This window comes from Temnothorax nylanderi, unplaced genomic scaffold (assembly GCF_030848795.1).
Source record: "Temnothorax nylanderi isolate EJ_2023f unplaced genomic scaffold, tnyl_v1.0 TNYL_tig0030_pilon, whole genome shotgun sequence".
In the NCBI taxonomy this organism is placed as follows: Eukaryota; Metazoa; Arthropoda; class Insecta; order Hymenoptera; family Formicidae; genus Temnothorax; species Temnothorax nylanderi.
Genome location: NW_027249092.1, coordinates 1,091,286 through 1,115,818, shown reverse-complemented (window position 1 = coordinate 1,115,818; position 24,533 = coordinate 1,091,286). Strand labels below are relative to the sequence as shown.

The 24,533-nt window shown below is 40.2% G+C and overlaps 1 protein-coding gene and 1 long non-coding RNA gene across 3 annotated transcripts in view; one reads left to right on the top strand and one right to left on the bottom strand.

Annotated features, from left to right (window-relative positions):
• Positions 1-24,533, bottom strand: part of LOC139770494 (uncharacterized) — a 189,728-nt gene that overhangs the window by 149,550 nt on the left and 15,645 nt on the right. The gene's annotated exons all lie outside the window — the stretch shown is intronic.
• Positions 295-13,822, top strand: LOC139770481 (uncharacterized). Of its 2 annotated transcripts, none has more exons than XM_071702464.1 (2): positions 295-2,945; positions 8,113-13,822. In XM_071702464.1, the coding sequence occupies exons 1-2, from the start codon at positions 1,922-1,924 to the stop codon at positions 8,565-8,567; spliced, it is 1,479 nt and encodes a 492-aa protein (XP_071558565.1). In that variant the 5' UTR covers positions 295-1,921; the 3' UTR covers positions 8,568-13,822. The 2 variants fall into 2 exon arrangements, with proteins under 2 accessions (XP_071558565.1, XP_071558564.1); XM_071702463.1 differs by having other exon boundaries at positions 8,074-13,822.

Here is a 24,533-nt window from a genome sequence, read left to right as displayed (position 1 = left end):
AAGAGCAGCCTCTCGGTAAGATAGCCGGTATGTCGCGCTCGCTGGCCTGCGACGAAGAGAAGAGGAAGAAAAGCAGATTAGAGCGCGCGTGGTAGGGGGTTGGGGGGAGAATGCCGAGAAACGTGCGCGTGAGAGAGAGAGAGAGAGAGAGAGAGAGCGAGAGAGCGAAGGAGAGAGAATAAGAGAGCGAAAGAGAAGCGGGGGGCACGAGAGGAGGGTGGGAGACGAGTCCGTCCGGGCTTCGCTTGCCAAACGATCCGAGAGATCGCGCTCGCGTCACTTTCGGCTCCGTTCGACTCCAAGCCGCGGGCAGAGCGCTCAGTTGACGCTCAGTTCGGCTCAGCGAGGCCAGCAAGAAGAAAGGGGGTTATTCCATATGTGTGTGGGCATCGTGCGTGTGTGTATTCGGCGCACGATTCTCGGGACCGAAAAGGCGTTCTGCTACCTGCCGAGAGAGTCCTTCGGCGGCATTGCTCTTAATACCGAGGGGGGTGGTTCTACCTGACCCGATTGACCTGAGGAACAAAAACACGAGAGAGATAAAGGGATTCCGCTCCGATCTCGGGGACCCTTCTCCCTCTTCTCAGACAAGACTTTCGCCACGTACTCCGGACTCTAATGCACGAATTTTCGCCGTTAGTGAGTTTCGTGATTGGATAGATCGCGACGTTGGAACGTTTGATGAATCGCGCTCGGAGCCCCATCGCGATGGGGATGACAGTACTCGGCGATGTCAGAGACGGGGCGACGTGTGGCTCGTGTATGATCATAGGCCACGGGACGATCCTAGCGCAGTCAGTCGCGCAGTGAGTTTAGCCCGCCCGAGAGATTGACGATTGCCAAGTGTCATAGCTGGTGCTCGCATTAGATTGCGCGCTGGTTTTAACGTTTCTTTAATGCGCGACGATCGAGCGCAATCGCCGCTCCGAGTTCCCGCGGTCCGAACGATGTATCATCATCATCGCTAAATCGCGTTGTGTCATTTTGTTTCTGTTTCAACCCTCATTCCGCATCGTTGGATCGGACGACCGTCGATTGGACGACCGCATAACATTTGCACGAATTGCCAATCGACTTCCGCATCGACGACGTTCGCACGTGGCCCGCTCGCCGCTGTCACGTCCATCATCCTACCCGTCGTCGTCAACGCCGCCAACGCCGTCAACACCGTCAACGTCGTCGTCGCCGCGCGTGGACCTCTCTCGTCCGCGGATTTGCCACGCACTTTATCGCGCCCCCGTCTATCCTGCCTCTTCGCTTCCCTGTCCCACGTTTATCTACCCCTCCACCTGTCTGCCGCGGCGCTGCACACCCTCTCTCCCGCCACCAACCCCTCGTCGGACGACGCGCATACCCGCACGATTTTCCTTATCCCCACCCGCCTCCTCCGCTCGCTCCTCGCGCCTCCGTTACCTTCCGCACGCGCTTTCTTTATTTACTCCGTGAATTCACGGACCAACGCGGACCGGCTCCGATCACGATGAGCGCTCCGTTTCGCGGGCCTCGGTGAAAATCCTTGGACGTGTCGCGTCTCCTCCCGCTGGACCCGCTCGCGATCGGCGCTCCGCGAACACTGAGGGAAACCGCTAATCTACATCCCCGCTACGCTTATCGCCACGTTGTTGTCACGATGATCATGCGACGACTTTCATATTTCGCGTGAACTCTGATCGACTGAACTACTTACTATTCCACGCGCGGATCCGCGATTATTCCTGAACTCATACGGCGGTCACGGAACGCCATCGCCGATCGAGCCTCGCGGACATCGGCACAAATATCGTTGCAACACCGGCAATAAACCGTCATCATCTGCACCATCGCCGATCACGTGGCTTGCTCGACGGCGACGCTGTACGATAATGTTCACGCCGCGCCGCTATGTGGCTCCGGCGTGGGCCACCCTGGCTCCGTCACGCCGATGGGGACAGCAACCGGAGCGGGGAATTCCACCGGGGTGACCTGGTGGGCCATGATGAACGGTGCCCTCTACGAGGACAGCCCGCCGCCAGTTCCACCGACCGCCTCGACCCTCGTATCGATTCAACAGCAGACAACCTCGACGCCGGGCTCTCATCAGCAAGCGACCACCCCGACTTCACCTGGTGCACCGGTGTCATCGGCAACGACAGCGCCCCCGGCGCCCACGGCGAGCGCCAGTTCAACCTCGCCGAGCGCTTCCTCGGTAGCGAGCAACAGCGCGGCCGGGCCGTTGCACATACCCGCCAAGAGATTAACCGCGACCCCGGGAGGCGGTGGTACCGCTTACGGAGAGGTAGCCTGCGTGGAGTCATCGGGCGCGCCAGGCGGGGCGGGCGTGATACGGCACTCTCACTCGGCGGGGTCCCAAGGCGGCTGGAGTTACAGCCCGCATCATCCCCAGGACTCCCACTACTCGTCCACGGCGAGCGAATCGTTGAACCATCATCAGGCCTACGGGGGTAACAATCCCCCGACGTATTACAACCTGGCGGCCGATCCTACCTCGACCTCCGGCTCCTCTAGGGACAACCGGAAGGCCGGACTCTTCTGGTCGCCCGCGGCCGTCACCGCTGGATCGGCCAGCACCGCCGGCTCTACCTCGGATTACAAGTCTTACAACTCGGCCGGCGCGGCGACCACGACGTCGAGCACCGGTGGGTCGACCACCGGTGCCGCCGACCCGGCCGTGTCCTCCTGCCATCAGAGCTTCTCCCAGAGCTGGTGCAATTACGCGCCGTACACGACGGCGAGGCATCATCACCATCCGGTCGACACGGCCGGGCATCATCATCCTCACTCGCAGGCGGGGGTACCGTATCTGGCGCCATCCGCGGCGGATGACCGCGGCAGGGTCGCTGCCGCTATGGTCGCCGCGGAAGGTGCCTTTCCTCACGATGGATACGGCGGCCTGAGAAACTACGGAGCGCCCGAACCTGTTACTTCCAGTCCCTACCCACCTCCAGGTAAGCATCTACTCCGACGTGCCAATTTTTCTCGTTTCTCCTTTTGTTGCTCTAACAACTCATCTCGAACCTGTATCTTCTTTAAACTTACACGTAAGAAAAAAAAATGTAACATCTCGTAACGTTTAATGTTACTAACGATATTTTTTATTCTTAACATTTTTATTTGTGTTGTTTTGAATGATCAGAGAATGTGAGAGAGAAATTGATTTATTAGAATAATTCTTCTGCTGTTTGCAATGTGGTAAAACTATTATATGCACTCTCCTACAACCTGAGGAGTCCGTAAACCTCAGGTAGTTTTCTGTTTTCACAGATGCCATAAATCGACCATAATGTACCTCGAACGTCGTGAGGTCCGGAAGAAGGTCCGTTGAAATTAATGAACGCGTGAAATGAAAATTTGCAATTAATTCCTCAGCTTAGGGACCGAACGAAGACGTCGCGAGGAACGATTGTACGTAGGCATGCGCCGCGACAAAAAGATCGCCAGTAATTTACGCTAATCGCACGTGACTTCCTAAAATGGGCGTCCCGGGTATTCCTCGACGATCCCTGACGAACTTATTCGACAAGTAAAGACCCCCGCAGTCATCGTTCATTAACATCGTTCTCTTTTGTCCTTCCTCCCTTCTCTGTCCTTTTCTCCGGGAGACCCTGCAACCCATGAAACGTCGCATGAGCAACAACGAACGGCGGCGGGTTTATTGGCGGCCGTAACTCGTAAACTCTGGCGCGCGCCTCCGATCAGCTGATCCGTTCCATGACCCGTGCAGGCGTTCAGTCTTTCCGGCTAACGGCTGTTTCGCGCGCTCGTTTTGTCGCGTGCGCGCGCGCGACTATATCTCCCCATTATTTTACTCCCGAACGATAATTTTTTCCACATCCAACTAATGTCCCTTCAAGGAGGATTAGTATTCTAGATGCGCCCCGTGCTGCTCGGCAATGTGTTCCCTTCGCGGGAAAATACTCGTCAACGGAATGGAAACGTCGCGGAGACGTATACGAGAATAAAAGATACTTTTTAACAGGCATTAAATATATGCTTTGTAAAATGAGTCGTTAATCTTCCTATTTTTTTTAGCATCTGTTCGAGATATCACGATGACGTAAATCACCGGCAATAAAATACTCTTTTGAAGAAATAGCATTTAATTTATATGTCTCCTATTACGATACGATCGATGTACCGCGGATTGTAAATTATATTCAACATAATTATATCTCGACATTGACGTTAATTTGCCGTGTAGAAATATTTGAATTTCATATTAGGTGTGCGAGGAGAGAAGGCGTGTGTATCTCATCGATCGTCGTGGCGCGCGTACGTCCGCCGCGCCGCGCCGCGTCCTTCTGAAAATCGCCTGCCGCATGCGGCAACACGACGGTTCGCGTTGCTTGCGGTTTATCGTTAGTTTGTTGCTCGTGCGAGCGCCATCGACGGCGCTCCGATAACTGAGATAACATTCGCGTGATCAACCGCGGAGCTTAATCGTATGCGCACGAAGGGAGGAGGAGTGTGTGTGCGCGCAAGCGTGCCGTACATAACGAAATAGCGAAAATACACGGGCGCGCACCCGCGTATAGTTTAACCGTAGCCCAATAGATGGCGGCTCCATTATCTCTGCTCGTTCCGCTCGTCCGCTCGTCCGCTCGGCACCAGAGGCTCAGAGAGCGCGCCGCTTGCACCATATCGCGCCGAGCCATCCCATATTAGTCCGGGTAATCTCCGAGGAATCAACAATGTCGGCCAGGTGTCCCCCCGGTCACGAGTCGATCTCTCCCGTGAGATATCTCCGTCATCGGGAGAACGCGGCTCGCCGAGACATTTATCGGTCCGCATTCATTACCGCGGATCGACGTCCGCGCTTAATTAAGTCTTTGAGGCCCACCGGTAATCATTATGCGCACTTATATCATGGGCCAGAATAAATTTTACATAAAGTATGGCTTTATCAAAGTCTGTCGGTTTCACCGTGAAAAGTATTTTGTATGAATAGTAAAATTCAGATGGGCCGTTTGAGATTTATTTACTTCCTATTTGAGAGAATATACTATATATATTTTTACATTTGCTTGTTTATTTATTTGCCTCATTACCTCTTAATTCTTCTGGCATCTGTGAAATAAAATTATGTCACTGAAAAAACAGGTAGGAATGTGGCAATTATTTGATAGTCCTAATCTCATAAATATGGTAAATTGAAGGTAACTGAATAAATTATATAATTAGTGAAGCATTTCGAAATATTGAATGAAATATTTATCGAGTTCCTTGACTTATATTTAATTTATTATTTTTATGTCAAATTACACACGCACACACGCATAAGTTAATAATGGAAATATGATAGATATGAAAGATGTCGAATGCTTCCAATCGATATTACACTCCCGTTACACGCGACAATCCCAGTTATGAACCCTTCGACTATTTCTATCAGTTCGGGAGACTTGCTGCAATTTCTGAACTACCACCAAATATCTTTCAATCTTCCAATATTATATCGTCCTTTTTATTATTCTTTTTATAGGCAAGTGCGACTTACTATCGTTTTAATTTTTAATATCTTTTAAAATGTACATTGTTTTTTTTTATAATTCTAGGTGTAAGTGATATTTTCTAGTTTGTTAATATTTTATGCATTACAATAAATATTAAAAAAAGCTTTTTATTAATATTTTATTAATATTTTGGCTTTGACTAGATGCAAGATCAATTTGAAAAAGAATATTGTTGACAATTAAAATGTGTACCACTATACCGCTTATCTTAATATGCAAATTGAGTGGATTAAAATTCTAAGATAAAAAACATGTTTATAAAAATTTGATTGATAGCCATGAATTATTTTGAAACGTGAACTTTCAATACGTTTATACTTTTTTATTCAGTATTTGTTCCAAAATTTATAAAAAATTAGAGCCGATGTTTAGCAATATGCCATTAATTTCGTAATTCATTCCGTGCTCTCTATCACCATTCGTCTTGTATCAATATTTGTGAGAATCCTGACCTTTATGAAATAATATTTACATTTTAGTGAGAGTATTGACCTTTTTGTCAATAAATTCTTATCGCTTAAGCAATCGCGTCGAGGCAACAAGAGAGCATATCAAAAGAGAAAGGGAAATAGGGAGAGACTGGAGGACGGAATAGAGGAAAATTTGAGAATTAAACTGGCGTAAAATTCGAGGAGCAAAATTCTTCGTTCGTTTGTGCACACGTATATTTTATCGATAAAGATATTTAATAAGATATCAAAGTATTTTAATAATTTGCATGTTAAGTGACTTGCGTTTATGTTTTTTTTTGTTTTACGGCTTAAGCTAAGAGAGAAATTATAGCTTTAATAGTAATAAATCTAGAGAACTGTCAACTAGGATACATAAAAATATCTGCGTGACGCCTAAGATATTATAATGTTGCGCGAATGGCGTCCATCGCACGCGTATGTTCCGACGGATCAAACATCGTTGTATCCGGTAGCACTATTTGTCCAGATAAGCTAAAGATATAGATGACCCAATCCCTTTGATGACCTGATCCCTAAAAAGTTTTGTGGACCAAGATTCTTCTTGTTATTAAATTAATTATTAATTAATTATATCTGATCGCAATGATAAATGAGAAACAATTTGATATCTTTATGCGTTGCAAAACATAATAGATCCGAGGAACAACCCTCTCTCCATTTTTCTATATATGTGAAAAATATAAAATATCGGCCGAACAACCCGCCGAAAATTTTGTTGCATTTGCGTACACCAAGAAGACGTTTATTCAGTCCATGGCTGGGTTAAAGATAGACGGATGAGTCGCGAGCTTTCGTAATCGCTTCATTCCACTGGCGCGGCTTTGCCTTGTGTACCTTGCACCATCATCCCATCGTATATTCCGCTTTAACAAATGCATTCGCGTCGCTCCACATTCTGTGTTTGCAACGGAGCATAGTGTGCCCAGTTAAAAACCACCGACCAGTCGAGACGCTCTAGAGAACGAGTCTGACAAACGGTTCCGCGCTAACTCCGGCTTCATGTTTTTCGTGCGGTTAGTAGAACCGGTCCAATTATATCATACCACTGTACCAGGAACGACCACGGCAACCCTCGTGCGCATGTTGTACACGTGTACATATACGCGCGTATATGTTCGAATAATGTTGCGCACGCACATGCATCTGGAGTGCACGCTTTGACATTCGGAGAGTCGTATCAGGCGCGGATTTAGTCGCTGATGCGCCCATTGGCAGATGTAATTTCCCGTATAGAATCCTAATTCATTTGATATTTGTTGACGACTTTATTACGTAAAAATAGTAACAAATCTTGCATATTATTCGATAATTTATTATAAGAATTAAAGAAATTTAACAAATAGCTGCGTTTCTGCATCCATGATTAGCGGCGATCTGAACATTTTAATTTAATAGAATTAATACTAGATGTGTCTGCTTCTCTTCCCTTTTTTAAAGCTTATAATTTTTCTAAAATATTGCGGTAGTGTACGTTTGTCATATCAGCAATTTCTCTGGATTAATATTGTTTATATACGCGAGATGATAAAATCGCGCAATATAAGTAAACACAATCTGCATTTATTAATTTATTATATGGTCTAGATGGTGGAATTATTTATAATGAACGATTACGGAACGTTTATTAAAAAAGAAAGAGTAACGGTATCGGTTACGCGCCGATGCACCAACTAACGAACCGATGTATTTGCGCTCATTTCTATATACCAGTCACTTCGTAGTAGCGAATGGCGGTGACTGTAAGAAAAAGGAATAGATACAGTCACTTTCTTCATTCAAAATCCGCTCGAATGTGCCAGCGACTAAACTAGGAACTAGTCTATAGACAGTATAATAAACTTGTCTATAATATTTGCTTTATTTTATTTATTTATTTCTATTGATTTGATTATCGATTAGACTCTGATACATATATAATCTAATTTGATTGAAAATAAATATATAATACATTTTGCAAAATCGAAAGCAGAAGGTGATATTGAAACCTATCTTCTGCACTGGTATCGTCGTTTTTAAGATAGACTTTCCTTACTGAATATTACTAGCTAGCAGCTAGGTTGTTTTATCATCGGCAAACTAATTGTGTTAAGTGATGTGGGGTTCCTCCCCATCTTCCTTGTTTCCCGCAGGTTCGCTTGCGGGTGTGGGTGTCGGGGTTGGCGTAGCCGGGATGGGCGTCGGGTGCGGCGGCTCCAACCCCCTGGAATGGACGGGCCAGGTGACGGTGCGGAAGAAACGCAAGCCTTACTCCAAGTTTCAAACTCTCGAGCTGGAGAAGGAGTTCCTCTTCAACGCTTACGTATCGAAGCAGAAGCGATGGGAGCTCGCGCGTAACCTGAATTTAACCGAGCGCCAAGTCAAGATCTGGTTTCAAAACCGTCGGATGAAGAACAAGAAGAACAGCCAGCGGCAGACCCAGCAGCAAAATAATAACAACAATAATAGCAGCAGCGCCAACAATGCGAATCATCACGCGGCGACCGGTAGTCATCACCATCCGAGCACCGCGCACGCACCACCCTCGAGTCACCACGTGGTCGCGCAGGCGCATCACGCGAACGGCTCCACGAAGCATCATCAGTGACCCGTGGCCTTCTCTGGGGTAGTTTTCGGGCATCATCATCACAGCCATACCTCGTCCAGCAGCGGTGGCAGCCACGGGGGCAGCCATAGCAGCCTGGTAGCAGGTCACAGCCATAGCCTCCACGCACCGCAGTCCCAGACGCCGCTGCCGCCGATTCACGTGTCGTCGTCGTCGTCGTCGGGCACCCTGACGCCCGCCACGGCCGTAGTCCATCCACACACGCATACGCACGCACACTCCGGCAGCCATCATCATCAGCTGGCGCACGTGGCTCAACAGTACCCCGCTCTCCTACATCAAACGCCTCACGGCTTGGCCGCCTGAACGCACCGAACGCCCCAGAGAAAAACCCGTCGAGACGCCTCTGAATAAAATTGAGGTGATCCCGCTAAACCGTCGATCAATATCCACGTCCACGGGAATTCGATGAAAACTCATGGACTCTGTCGAGCAGCCGTTCAAAGACTGCCTCTACTAAGGAAAGATAAAAGCTCGCGCGTAGTTTATTATTATTAATTATTAATTATATTATTAATTATTAATTATATTATTATTATTCAATCAAGCGAAGACTTCGCTATTGTATAGAAAGGGCGCGTTTGGGGCCACTATTTCAAGCGGTCCGAAGACTCTTTTCGAGTGTCGGTGTCGGGGGTGCCGGTATTCTACGAATAATACGCGTCATCAGACGACACCAAGCAATCTGTCCAATTCGTAATTCGGTAGTATTTTCTCCAGTTATATATATATATATATATATATACATAAAGTAAAGAGGTAATTAATGTCACTTAATGTACCCCTACTCCTCCCACCGCCCCAGAGCCTCCTCTTCCCTCTTCCAGTCGCGTCGTATGTTTACTCCGTCTCAACATCCCTGTCTATTGTTGGGCCCGGGTCTCGCACATTTGGAGATTGGAAACGTATCGTTGCAGCTACACCCGGGGCTAATTCAATCAAACACCATTGATTTTGCAGTTAGGGCTGGACGGTCCGTCGAGAATCGCAAGTTGTAAAGCGGATGGGTCGCTTTTAGGGGTAAGTGGACTCACTGATCTCGCGTAAGTGCATGTGTATCGCTCTTTAAATTAACTTTTCACTTCGGTATGGGTTATATACGACCGTGTTAAAGACCTGCAAATCTTGTCGATTACCTACGTACAACTAGATAATGCTAAAAAGTTAGTGTTAGCGAAGAATTTATTATTACTCGGCATTCAACGCTCTTAAGTCTGTTTTTCTTAAAACGTTAATTCGAAATGTGGATAAAAGCTTTATTGACATGTAGACTCGCGGCAAATATTTGTTTTCGGTAATATTTGAATTTAAATGTCAATTACAGATCTAAAAAAAACTTGCAGCGTAGTCCACATTTATCGAAATATATATATTACTTATAATGAAAACGATTCTCGACTCAGAAAGGAAAGTCAAAGGTAGTTTGTGAGATATAAATACCTTCTTCTTTTGCTGTTCAATTATTTGCCTGTCGTGACAAAGTAAAATGTGTGGTAAATTTTGAAGTCAGTGTAGAACACGAGCGTATCCGAAAAGTTAGGTAGTTACGTCCACAATGTCGTACTAATCGCCTACCAAGGATCGCAAAAATTAGTACCTATAATTCTTATATTAATATTGAGGAAAAGCGTTTTATGTTAAAAATATACCTGTAGCCAGATATTAGTGGTCGATCGTTCTAGGCTGAGTTTGGGATCTTCATAAAAATGATATGCAGGGTCAAGAACGTACACTCAGTATTTTCATCTCCGCGCGCGGGCGAAATTCTTGCCGTGAAAGGAACAAAAGGTTGTGGTACTTAACGCTCTAAACTTTACCACTTGCTAACAAGATAGCGTAATTGTGTTATTTATATGATAATAATTGATAACACGTGATAAGGGCTTTTTGGCTTACGTTGCTAAAAAACCGGCGCCGAAAATTTTTCCAAATTTTCGTATTTTATAATGATATTTCATTGCCATTGGGTATCCCAAGTCGACAAAAACTGGACGTGATATCGATCGATATCTTAAATCGACATTCGTTAAGTTTTAATATCTATTAAAAATTATTTTAATATTAAAATTAACTAAATGTAATTGAATCGATATGTTCTTATTGATTATATTCTATGCTTTTGACTAGAAACTTAAAAATATCTAAGACGAAAGTATTTGTTGATTAATAGTTATCAATAATTATACATACATGATCATTGATAATTATTAATATGTATGCATATATTTTTTTTGCGTTCAGTGAATGTCACAAGTATTGATCTCTGTAAATATATCCAATGGATATGTCATCTGACGGACGTCTTCCGGTCGTTCTACATCTTTTGTTTAAGACCCGTGTGCTCATGTCTTTCACGACGAGAAGCGAACGTAGTAAAAGAAAATCGATCTCGTATGAACGAAGTCCTAAGCGCGGCCGGAATACAATTTTGAACAGAACATCAGCGAGTAAGTAGGTAATCTAATCAGGTGTTAAATGAAAAAGGAAACTATCCCACTGGATCTCTATTCTAAGGTGCAACATTATCTAAATTACAAAGGACTTGCTGAGTCCGTGTGAATGGCTACAATATATTATATACATGTATTTTGTGTATGTGTATGTATGTGAGTGTTCGGACGGGCGTGTATGTATATATATATGTGTACGTGTAGGCATATTCGCCCACATATATCTATATATATATATATGTATATTTTTTGTGAGCAAGAGCATTTGTTTTATTTGAGCATTTGTGGTGTACGAATGTGTCACACGGCAGTGGATACGAATGTATGTTTTGTGGTACAAAATAAAAAGTAAACGCGCTTTGCACTGGAAGAATCGATAGGAAGAGAGAACGAGAGAGAGAGAGAGAGAGAGAGAGAGAGAGAGAGAGAGAGAGAGAGAGAAAGAGAGCGAGAGCAAGAGGGGAAAGAGAGATGGATAAACCGGGAGCGAGAAAGAGAGGGCGAGAGAAACGAAAACAGGATATCACCGTGAATTGAAAATTCTTAAGCGTATGAGATAGCTGCGAACGATAGCAACAGATATTTATGCGGCTGAGTCGGGAAGAAGCGTAAATACAGCGCGATGATAGGACGTGGATCGCATAGAGTGAATCTGAATTCGTGAGAGACTGAGTTCCGGACAACTGTATAGTTCTGCCACGGTACTGTAACGGATAATTATGTAACGACGATAATATAATACAATATAAATGATAACGAGGTAAATAATTTCAAGTGGAATGACTAAATGGGAAATTTCGACCGGACGGTAGCGATCCTGTTGCGTTTACCGTGCCGTCCGAAGCTTTGCTGCAAGTTGATTGTAATTAGTTATTAAATATACCACTGACGATGTTTATTATGACTATTAAAAAAAATTCTTAAGATTATTATTATATTATATTATATTATTATTAATATTATTATCATTATTATTGTGAGCGTCACGTTAATATTATGTTATTGTTTTTATTGTGTGTTGTTTTGTATGTACCTATCAGCCTATAATAATAACATTATTACAATTATCTATACACACGCTCACACCCAGACACAGTAGAGGAACGGGGAAAGGAAGTAAATACACATTATTATCTTTGTCCGCTCTAAATACTGCCTTCATTTTCCGACCCACAAATTTATGGTGTACCAATTTGAAGAGAAATTTCCGATCTCTTAACACACAAACGGAAATTTTATGTTTTCTATTTCGTGAAAAATTTTATAACACTTTAGATTGTACTAATTTTCGATCGATATCCTGGAAAATTCGTAGAATGAGTAATCTAAAACTAAAGTTATATATTATGTCGTTGAGGTGCTGGAAAAGGAAAGTGGGATGCTTGAGAGATAGCACCTTTTTATTTTAAAAAAATTGTTTTATATAAAGATGTTTTTAAATATTTTTTGTGACTTAATTGCTAAAATATTTTTCTGTTATTATTATTTTTATATAGGCGATAACAAAGCTATAACGCACCAAGTTATTACTGATACATGAAATAAATGTAAAAATCACAATTGTACCATTTATGTTGTCCAATATTGCTCTTCATGCAGTAAAGAATTGTTAGATCTTTCTCTTGATTTGCCACTTCATATTGTATATTATCATGCGCTGTATCTGTAAATTATATGCGTAAATATTAATTGTTTAATATTACGTTTAAAAATCTCCATCCTTATATCACATATGACAAAAACATATAACAAAATATTACAAATAAATCGTCATGTTTTTTTTATCAAATTAATTATGTTCGACCCATTATGCACGCAAAAATAATGAAGAAAAATATTTTTGCAATCCTTTTATAATACATTTTAACAGACGTACATTAAAATATAATATAATTTTTTTTTTATATATAAGCTGAAATTATATATAGTATGTTTGTGAAATTATTATAATTTTCAAAAACCTGAAAGTTATGAGAGGTATGATATAGTTTATTTAAAAGCACTCAGGATATTGCAAAATTTTTATTTTAATTTTGTATAATATTTCGATACTGTCAATACATGAGTTATGCAATTATTTTATTTTTTTGTACAACATGTTAACAAATCTTGCACAATAATTTTTTATGTTTATATTGCTTGTTTTCTTATAAAATATTATTTTTGCGAGTTTAAACAACTTTTTATTTTACAAATTTTGGTGGTTCTAAAATGCATTACGATTAAAAGTAAATAAAATCATGCATAAGAGTTAAACGCTCTGCTATTTAGTACGTCACATATCAAAGCTTAATATTACATAGTATTTTTTAAATATCTGCAATATCTCTCCGATGAAATATATTATTTTGAATAATACATTATACACGTACTATTCAATGCCTGATGTGTTTGTCAAAACGTAATGCTATTTAATCCACGAAAATTTTTAATTTATTTAAAGTTGAATTTAAACTTCTTTTAAAAGTCAAACGATATGTTGAAAACATATATTTAAACTACGACTTTATTATTACTTTTTAATGACATGGCCAGAACTCGAGAAAAATATGAAATGCAGTAAATGCAAATTGTTTCCGTTATTTTTAAACATGTTTTTTTCAAAATGTGTGCATTTTATTTAAATTTTTCCATTCCTACATTTATCCATTCACATTTTAATTGTATTTGTATGATACTAAGATATGTCCGTAAGGTAGAAATTATATGCTACTTGTAAATAAAATTACAAGATTATTCCTGTATCGAAGTGCAATAATAAAATATGTTATATTAGTGCCAAAGTAATTGCAGAAAAAAAGCATGAAGTTCCTTCCGCATCAAACAAGAGTATACAATAGTTAGTCAAAATTTTTTTATCTTTTAAAATGTATTCCACGAAGTAAATACTTCTGTTGTATCCATACAATTACATATAAAATTTTTATAATTTTGTAGTAATAGTTTTAAATTAAAAATATTTGAAAACTAATTCAAATATATAGTTATAGGCTGTTTTTATATTTTTAATTTGACAATTTTTGTAACATACAATTATTTAGTAGAACAGGATGTGTATATTTTACATATATGTGCTTTAAATATCTTTTGTATGCAAATAGAAAATTAGTTGTATGCAAATTTCTACTAAAAATTGCGAATTCAAATTATATCTAATGTATACAAATCGTTTGAGTACAAAATGTATTTCGTTATTATGTTTTATTTGAATAATGTAGAAATATAATAGTAATGATATTACATTAGAGTTATTAAAATTGTTTTACGTAATTATTTAAAGAACTGAATAGTAAATTAATTATTACGCAAGATTGTATAAATTATGTAAGACATTTAAATTAATACATAAAATAATAGATGTGTTTAGACTTTAATAGATAAAACATGAGATTGTATCTTTTAGTCATAGGTCTATTATTATATTCTAGGATTTTGTACGATTTTTCGAAAAGGACTTCTAATTAAAAATTTGTCGGTAAGTATTAAACATATAATGCATAATATATTATTTGTTTTTTTGCAAAAAAGTTATTTTCCATATATTTACACAATATATGTTTATTTAACTTAAAAATACAATAGATTAATGGAAAATAGATATACACAGCAATTAATAAATTCAAAGATATAGATACAGAAAATTGATAGAATCTTTTTTGACAATAAAGCAAAATATTAATTTATATAAATAAACATTAAGAAAAGATCTGTCAGACAAAAGATAAATCCATTTATTAAAATAAATAAACTGATTTAACGAAATAACCATAGAACATAATGTTTGCTTAAATATTCGTTAATTCAATAATTTCTTTAATATGTAATTTAAGTTTCAAAATTTTAAACAATAATTTTCGATTAAATTATTGAAATTGTTATTTTTTGTACAATCCATTTAATAACTTCGAAAGCATATAGTGCACATATTTAGTGAAATATGGTGAAAACGTTTTTTTGTAAACCGTTATGCCATCCATTGAATCCATTGATTGAGTGTTCGACTTTCCAAAAATCAAAAAAATTGGGTCTAAGTCACGTCATCCGATGTTTTTCCAGCAGTGAAGAACAGCGGCATTCTTTAAAATTCTACCCTTTGATGCAAAAAAAAATTAGAAACTTTTGTCGCAACTTTCTAATCCTGCTCTAGCTTCACTCGTATCTTCAGTTGTGTGTGATACTGTAACGAGTGATAATGTAATGCTTGCATGATATCATTTAAAGTTTTCTTTTTACTTAAAAATAACTAATAATTTGTGTTGGTTAATTATATGGTCACGCTAGCATATAAGTACTGTGGTGAAGTTATAATTTGTAGCTATATGTACATACATATATGTACATTTTATATGTATTTAAAAAGACTATATAAGAATTCAACTCTATGAAGACTTGTTTAAAAAGAGACGCGTAATGGAAGTTTTATAATGACAAATTTATTTCTTGAGCCACTACTGCGTCGAGTATGTCATAAATTAAGTAGGTTTTTATATTTAAAAAAAAATAAATGTTTAGATAATTACAGTGACTATCAAAGTGACAATTACGTGTATATGTATATAGTAGAAGTGATAATTTTGTTTGAATTATATTTAAATGACTGTGGAAGTTAATTATAAAGTAAAAGAGAAACTAGCGCGTATATCAAATACTGTGGAGAAATTAAGGATCAATAAACGAGTAAAAATAGATGTTACAAATTAAATTACATATTAGCTTCAATATAATATAATTGAAACGTTTTAAACTACACCGGGTCTTCAGCCAAATTACAATAATTATAGATTTAAAAACTAAGAACCTAATAATTAAACGATAAATAAATAGGATCAAAATATAAGAACAGATAATATAACTACCTAAATGGTTTATAGACATGTACTAGTTATTTTCTAATTCACAAAATCTCGAGAATATTAATTACAATGAATAATTTTAAAATAAATTTAGTGTTATATTAAGTGGATTATATTAGATTTATGTACCTGTCTGTAAGTATTTCACATGCTTCAAAGACTTAAGTTTAATATTGCTTTGTTATTAATCTTAAAAGTACTTTGACGTAGTTCTTCAAGTATAATATTCTCTTTTATGTTTTTCATTTTGATTAATTTACATCAGTTTCTGTCAATTTTAAAATATTTATATTTAGCATCGTATTTCATGTTCACTACAAAATCCAATCGAAAACGGTATTCCGTACATACTGTAAGGAAAATTCAATTCTTTTTCTGTCTTTAATTACGTCACCTGGCGAAGGTTAAGACAGCCTTCCATTTGTCACGAGCCTCGAACGCACAATGTTTTCTTTGTTTTTTTTTTTCTTAAGAACTGTATCTCACAGTGACAATCTCCATTATACCTAAGACCTAAGCTATGTAATTACGATGACGTAGTAATTATTCTGCTGCAAATAATCGGCTAATGCGCAATATTTCTAAACAACTTCAGACGGATATAGAACTATTCTGTTTGTCTTCTCGTTATCCTCCAAAATAATTTTGCCAAAGAAATAGTTTTTATTCGTATAACATTAAACGCAAAAGTTATTCCGGAAAGTAAAAAATACTACAAAGTAGCTATTATCGGTCGTTTCTACACAAACAGGCTAATAAATATTTTATGATGATAGACGCGCGGATTAATTCCCCCGATTTGCATTAATCAGCAGATGAAATTCGGATAAATTTCTTTGTATCGCGCCGAAAGACGATTCGTATTATTCGAATGGGAGTCTCGATGTGCAACATTGTCCGAAAAATGACCAATAAGAGAAGCTCCCGGGTCCTGTCCTAATAAAAGGTTGACGGAACGTCCTTCTCTCTTGGCAATTCGGTGAAGCCAGTTCTAGCAACAAGAGAAATATCCGCCCCTCGTGCTACCTCCCATTCGGCGCCAACTTAGTAGAACCACCCGGAGCCCCAGACGTTCGAGGAGAGACAGGGATGCGATCTATCTGCAGCTCAGTTTTGTCGTTTCACTCAAATTGAATTCCACGTTACGAGTTGACTCGTGCGCCGACTTTTCCATTCCCTCGGGGATTAGCGCGAACCTTGGCTTCGCCGTATTCAACGTGTCACGTGAAAGTACGGAAGGATAAAAGTTTCTTGATGCGAAAAAAGGAAAGGAGAAAAAAAATAATCTCAAGTTCCCACGCCTCTTTGCGACACTGCATCGCGGCTTGATGCAGTTTTGCCATTTCGCCCGGATTGCGCGTTAGTCTGGAAAAGCAATTTTCCGCCTGGATTATAAAGCGGCAGAAGGCTGGAGATATATCATGACATTTTTGCGGCATTGCTTGATGGAATTTTTGAGGTAGAGAAGCATGATACATTTTGCATTTTTCATTCGAACGCACCTCCTGCGATCTACATGAATGATTAAATGAGTCTTCTGTTATGTGACTTGCATAAATATTTTATATATAATTTGCTACTTCTCAACAATGCAAAAATATTTTCAATTTTTAATACTTGCGCTACAAAGTTATTTATTAAAAGAATAGAAAATTTCAATTAGAAGATAATCTTAATAAGACGCTTATTAATTTTTTTAAGAAAATTATCACAAATGAATTTGTTTGAATATCTGTCTATTGTAAATATAATAGACGTTTTTCTATTTTTTTTTATTTTGGTATGTATTTGTGACGTATAAATATTTTAATAACGAGCAACAAAAATATTTAAAACAAACATTTTTTAATATAATAAATATAGAAAGATATTTTTATTTGATGGAGACAAGAATTACAATTTTTATATGGCGAAGAAGACGAAGCAAAAAGAAATAACGAAGTATAAGGGCATTCCCGTTTTCTTTTGGTTTTACTATTACTTTAGCTTCGCCCACTCGCGTATTGGGGCTGGCAATTCCATTAGGAGATAGACAATCGTCGGGAAGAGCGGCAAAGAGATGGAAAGAATAATTCGACTGTATCTGAAATTCCGGTCGAACGAGTAACGAGCTCAATTGAGACGTTGCCGAACCGCTCTCCAGTTTTCTATCTCTGGTCGACTGGATGAGGGATTACGACGGACGTTTCGCAGCCTTTATTACCAGCTTTGTAAATTAACACGCGTGTGTGTAAATGAAACTTGAATGAACGTGGCGCTCGCGATTGTTAACGTGATGATTGCTTTTGGAAAATTCAGGATGTGCAGATCTCGGCAAGAGAAATAAAGCGTGAAAAATGTTAAATAAGAGATAGATACAGTTGCATTCAGAAAAATAAGAAATGTGCGTGGAGATAATCAAAATTTAAAACGCTGCGCTATTTATAAGACGGCGGTTATAAAAAACTTTCATATAGTCCCTGTTTTTGAACAAGTTTAACTAAAAACATTTGTGCAATTTGAAACAGTTCCTTCGAAATGGTTTCCAGTTCGGTAATAAATTTTTATATATATATTACGAATTAATTTAATCTCAGGCAACGCATTCGAGTAAAATATAAATTACGATGCCACTTAACTGAAAACTTTATAATTAGGAAATAAATTTATCTCGTTGACGTTGACCAATAAATAGAAAAACGTGTTAGCGGGCGAAGCGTAATGGGGATGAAGAATTTAATGAATTTTCGTCGACACCTGCCGTTGCGTGACTCGCGCGAAGACGAAGACGGAAGGCCGTTAATGGGGGAAGAAGAATCGGCTAGCTCTTCAAATCCCCATATTCTACGGCATTTGCATGTACATTATCTGCAGGGATTTATGATCAAGAGCGCGATTACTGGCCGGTTATCGATTAACCGTTTATGCTTCCTTAAAATACACCTCGCAACATTCTTAGCCGTCTTCGCCGGGTCTTAAGACATCAGGAGGCTCTCGCAGCCTTCGACACAACACAAAGGCCGGGATCTCTTCTTTCCCGCCATAGCGCGCGCACTGTATGATCGCCTCCGCGCGGCTCTCAGCGCGGCCGAATGTCGCAAGTGGGTCTATTCTTAGAAAGGGTCGCACAAAACACCGGTATTTACAATGTAGGTGTATCGCATTTAAAAATATTGGCTTTAATATATAGTTATACCGCCATAGCTATGGAGAAGGCCTGCGCGCCGTCGAGAGGATCGCGCGCATTATAGTGGGGGCAGAAAGCTATTTAATACGTTTCGGCGCATAAATTGCCAAGTATATGGGGCATTATGGGGTGGGACGAGACCGTCGTTGTCCATTGGCCTCTCTTGCCGGAGCAAGAATCGTCCTCGTCACGGCCACCATGTTGACTGCCGCTGAAATGTGGAACTTCGTTCTCCTACCACATGCCGCCTCGCGATTCTCGCTCTTCTCATTCTCTCTGTCTTCGTCCTAACTTTGTAGCTACAAGTAAACGAAATCGGCAGTAATCGTGCTCTCTCGCTTCTCTTTTCTCGAGAAGAAATATTTTTAAAAGATATCACCCGAAATAGAAAAACTTTATGGATTCTCTCTCTCTCTCTTTCTCATTTTCTCTCTCTTGTGTAGTTATTTATTATCTTGCATGGTCTTTCTACACAATATAGATGTTAATAATTTTACGTTTCGAACATTGTATAAAAGTTTGATATTTTTCTAAATAAACATGACTACGCTTTACAATAATATATAATCTTTAATCTTTGTTGGGATAATAAAATTCTCCATGCCATAAATGCATTGTCACAAATCAAATATAAGTAACATATAATAATAATTTTAATTATTCTAACGAAAATGATAATGATAAAAAATGTAAAAAAAACGATCGTTCTATTTTCGAAACTTTTCCGCATTCTATGCAACATTGTTCGTTAGCCATCTCTTCCAGCTATGTCTCAAGAGTAGTATACGCCATAAGAGATGTCTCCCGGATTCCAGGAAGCTCGCCGTGGCCCGTCCAATTTATTTACTCGTCCCGCAAAATCCCCATGCTCCGATTGGTCGGCCGGGATAAACTCCGCGGCATAAACTCGAACTCGTCGTCTTTCCTAAGTGGTATGGGGTTTTTCATATTAGACTTTTTCGTATTCGTTCGGCGCATTTAACCGGGTATTTTATGCTTCACGTGTGGAGGACCGTCTCTCCCTCATGGCCGGCTCCCTTGCCATCGCGACCGGTTAATATCGCCAAGCACACGGTCAGTGCCGTCATTTTACGATTTTATTATATCGCCGTATCCCCGTCGGTTTGTGAAGAGGAGGAGCTTTTAACCTGCTCTTCGGTATCCTCACCTTAATTGGGATTAATATGAACGACGATCGCGACATGTGTTATCCCCCGGCGTGCGCACAGTCTCTCGATGCTTAAAGTTTCCTCACATTTTAATTCGAAACCGGCCCTCGCTACCGAGGTGACATCAAGTTAACATTTTGCGAATCCCGCCGTGAACGCGCCGCAGGCCACGTGTACCATTTGCAAGCTTGTAATTGGAGAATCCTTCGCAACATGAAGAATTTCTATATGGCGGACCGGCTTACTTTTAACGAAATTTTTGCACTTCTCCCGCATTTATTCGTTTCTTAGACTACTTTGAATCTCTCTCTTTACATTTAAATTGCAAATTTATATTTTAACTAATAATCATCTTTCAAAATTCATCGTTTCTTTCCGCAGGGGAGCAAATACTTTTTTAAGAACGGTTGTTCGCACAATTTCATTAAATAAAAACACTAAATAAGCACATAATTAATCAAAGAAGATATAGTTTAATGTAATCGTGGTAACACGATGAAAATAAATCGTGAAATGCAAATGAAAAAAACATTTTTTTTACAGATCACATTTTAAAATATCTTAGAAATGACCATTTTTATATGATAAAATTATTGATGTCGCTGGTTCATTTAACAGAGACTGAAAAGTTTTCAGAAACCTATCGAAATGCAAATTTCACAGTTCAGTAAATGTACGACAGACAGCGCGATTATTTTCTAATGACAACTTGCCGACGACAAGCTTGAGCAAGAATTGAATTCTAAGCTGCCTAATGAAGTAGATAACGAGTTGTTTTCTTCTTGTTCTAAAAATGTATTATACCTTGTTTTAAAAATGTACTTGTTCTAAAAATGTACTCTTCTCGCAATTCTACTTTATTTATAAAGTGAATATCATTATTACTTAAATCTACATAAAAGTATTCAACCCAGTACCGAATTATTCATGACGAGATAATCTGCTGCATCGCCAGGCCGGAATTGGATGGACATCGCTTTCGGGAAAAACAGCGAAGGTGGCTACGATGGCAGCACCAAAGCCTCGGTCTCCTGACATTCGCGGCCGGCGACTGGTAGACGCAACCGATTGGGAGATAGATCCGGAAAAAGTGTGGGAGAGGAATGGCATGGTTCTTGCCGGATAGCGGAGGGCGCCACCGCACAGTGGCAAGAAACCGCGTGTTGGCAGAAAACTCTCCTCTTCGTCTTCGTTTCGCAACGTCTCACGCTCTCCCGGCAACCCTCTCCTCGATATTCTAGCCGCGACGATAGGTAGAGACGTTTTCTCCTCTCTCCCTTTCACGCTTGTTTCCCTCTTTCTCCATTGTCGCCTCTCCGCTCCTTTCCTCTTCTTTTCGTCTGTGCTGGCTTTTCTTTTCTGGCCGCGCCCATGTCGATGATGACGCGACCATCACGACGTGCACCAATACACGTTTCCCTTCAACCCGCCACGATTCTTTATGCTCATCTCTGTTCATCTCGTCGAATTTGAACGATCCTTCTCTAAAGATTCATAGAGGAAAGGAGAGAAAATGAGAGAGCGAAGAGGGAAGAGAGGAACGAATAATAGATAAAGAGCGACTGTTGATGTCACCCTCTTTCTTTCCACTCGACATCCAGTTTTCCAATTCCTCGTGCTTGTTTGCGAGCCCCTTTTTCACATTCTCGGTTATCAACAACCACGAGGAATGCAAACGCATCTCTCCTACGCGCTCTTTCCCAGAGATCTCGTCTCTCTTCCGGTCCTCGCCATCTTTCTCTGGCGTGGCCGAGAGCCGAGAGAGGCGAGAGCGGCGAGAGCTGTCGGGGCCGGAGAGGGAGAACCAGGAGGGGGATTTCGAGGTGGCACCACCGGAGTCTCTCTCTCTCGCCTCTCTCCGGCTCCGGCATTTCTAGTCGCCCATGGTCGGCGGGGTGAGAGAACCAGGGCGCGGTTCTGTGGGGTGGCGCGCCGGAGAGCGAGAGAGTATAGGCGAGGAGAGGGGAGAGGGTGTTCGCAAAGTGTCCCTAAAACTTTTACAATCGCTCGGCTCGGCTCGCTCGCTCTCGCGCTCTCGCTAGGGCTATGCTTGATGGCGTATCTTCCAATGTGAGTTGCCCATAATACTAAGATGTACGGCTGCGCCGGTAGGGGTCCCGCTTGGTCTCTCACTCACTTACTACCTTATAGTATAGCAAAGCCAAAGGCGTATAGTGTGCCGAACGCCGAACGCCGAACGTACGGACGTTCCATCGCGTTTGCCGGTCGTATTCGTCCGGCATTTCGGTCTAGTTCGCGAGATATTCGCGAAAGAATCGGCCGCGTCGTCCGCCGCCGCCGAAAACGACGGCGTCATTCATCTCGGTCCGCCGCGCCCGCGCCGGTCGTTGCTCCGTCGCAGGCGATTCGGAGCAGAGCGAGCTCCATTCTACATAAATCGATACGTAATTAAGTGCTGCATCCTCTCGGGAGTCTCGCGTTGTCTCGCGAAATAGAGTATTTGGTATAAGTGAGTGCGAAACACCGGCCCCCCGGTCCGTCCTCTCAAGGTTGCTTGAGTTGCTTACTCCATCGCTCGTTGCATAGATTCCCTTTCCGTCAGTGATGAGTGCCGAGAGTTACCACGACCGTGACAAGTCGGTAAAGCGGCCGATGATCGCGATGATCGAGCATTGTAGCGGATCTGTCAGAATCTCACGTGATATTGAGTGCGCAACGTGCCACGACGTTCGTCGACACCGCCGGCGGATCCGAGAGCCGCCAACCATCATGGTAAGCACCATAGCGAGCTATCACGTGCGCGGATAATTATATACCTTGACGTCGAAAGTAATATACAATATATGTGTAATTAATCATGCGAGCTCAGAGCAACCGTGTCGATCCAATTGTTCCATTTATAGACTTCGGGAATTATTATTTGGAAATGTTACGAAATTTTAAGCGAAAATTCTATTATTTACAATAGATTAATAATCATCTTTAGCCTTGCGCGAGATGTCTAATTTTCTAGGTATTAAATCAAACTTTGTTTTCTTGTATTATGTATGCAACTTGTGTGCGCATAGAAGACTTTGCATAGAAATAGCGAAAACCGGCCTCAGAAATTATCAATGTAATCAAATCATATATTAGACCAATGTGACGTTATTAAACTTATATGTGTCGCGATGAGATTTTTATAATTTTTATAAAAATGTTGTAAACTCGGAAAGCAATTTAATCAATGCATTTTTATGATCAGTCAATATTTATTTGAGAACAAACGTCATACTTTAAATGACACTTGGAGCAAAGAAAATGTAACGGATCTGCCAAAAAAGTGGCTAATTATTTCATAAAGAACATCAATGATGGTGTTCGTCAATATGCGGTAAGTGTTAGCGAAATAAACAAATCCTGTTGTTCGAGCAATCAATTAGAGGATATTTCATCGCCGGCGAGGTCCAGAGCAAAGGATAAGATCCCGAGAACGAGAGGGGAAACCCGTGAATATCTCCACAAGCCGGATTGCTCGAGTACGGTGTGGAGGGGACCGAGGCTTATCGATTGGTGGAAGTGTCGTATGGCTGTTGGCCACGCCCAACAGCTAGTCAGTAGCGGACCTCACAGCGCAACCAAGTGCCATGTGACTTGCGTGTGTATTTTAAATACAATTCATGAAAATACTCGCATAGATCGGGTAGTATTATTAACCTCGAGATTCAAAATAACAGTCTCGAATTTTGGGAAGATATCTTAGTTCTTATTTCAGTACGAATGAACATCCCTTCCTGCGAAATGGATACTTCTAAATAACAATGATTCGATCTGCACAATCTGTATGTACTTCTGAAATAATTATTACATCGTTCCGTAATTATCATAATAAACAGCTTCTTATATTACACATATATCTTAACAAAGTATATTAATTTTTGATTATTTCGCATTAATAATCTGCACATCTCTATAACAATTAATTTTAGATAATTAATAATTTTAGATAATTAATTTCTAAAGTTTCTGGGTTGTTAAGTATTATATAAATATAATTTAAACTATTTATTTCTTATTGTCATCATCTATTATTTATTTTGCAATATTTCTACTTTATAAAGTAAATCAATTGTCGAAATAAGTCATAAAAACAATTTTCTAATCATCCGACATATATATTCGAATAAATACGATTAAAAAACAATTAAACTAAAATAAAGAATTATTAAGAAAAATTCAAATACTATTAAAAGATATATTATCTATATCATTGTCAGAACATTGTCTGAATTTCTCATTGTTTTATAAATTACATAAGATTTACGCATGTCAACGAAAAGACCGAATAAATCAGAGCTTAACAAGAAGAG

Excerpts from the sequence above, each read along its gene's own strand:
- LOC139770481 (XM_071702463.1), top strand. The coding sequence starts at position 1,922 with ATGGGGACAGCAACCGGAGCGGGGAATTCCACCGGGGTGACCTGGTGG. Across the intron at positions 2,946-8,073 it reads CAGTCCCTACCCACCTCCAG|TGATGTGGGGTTCCTCCCCA; the intron begins GTAAGCATCTAC and ends AATTGTGTTAAG.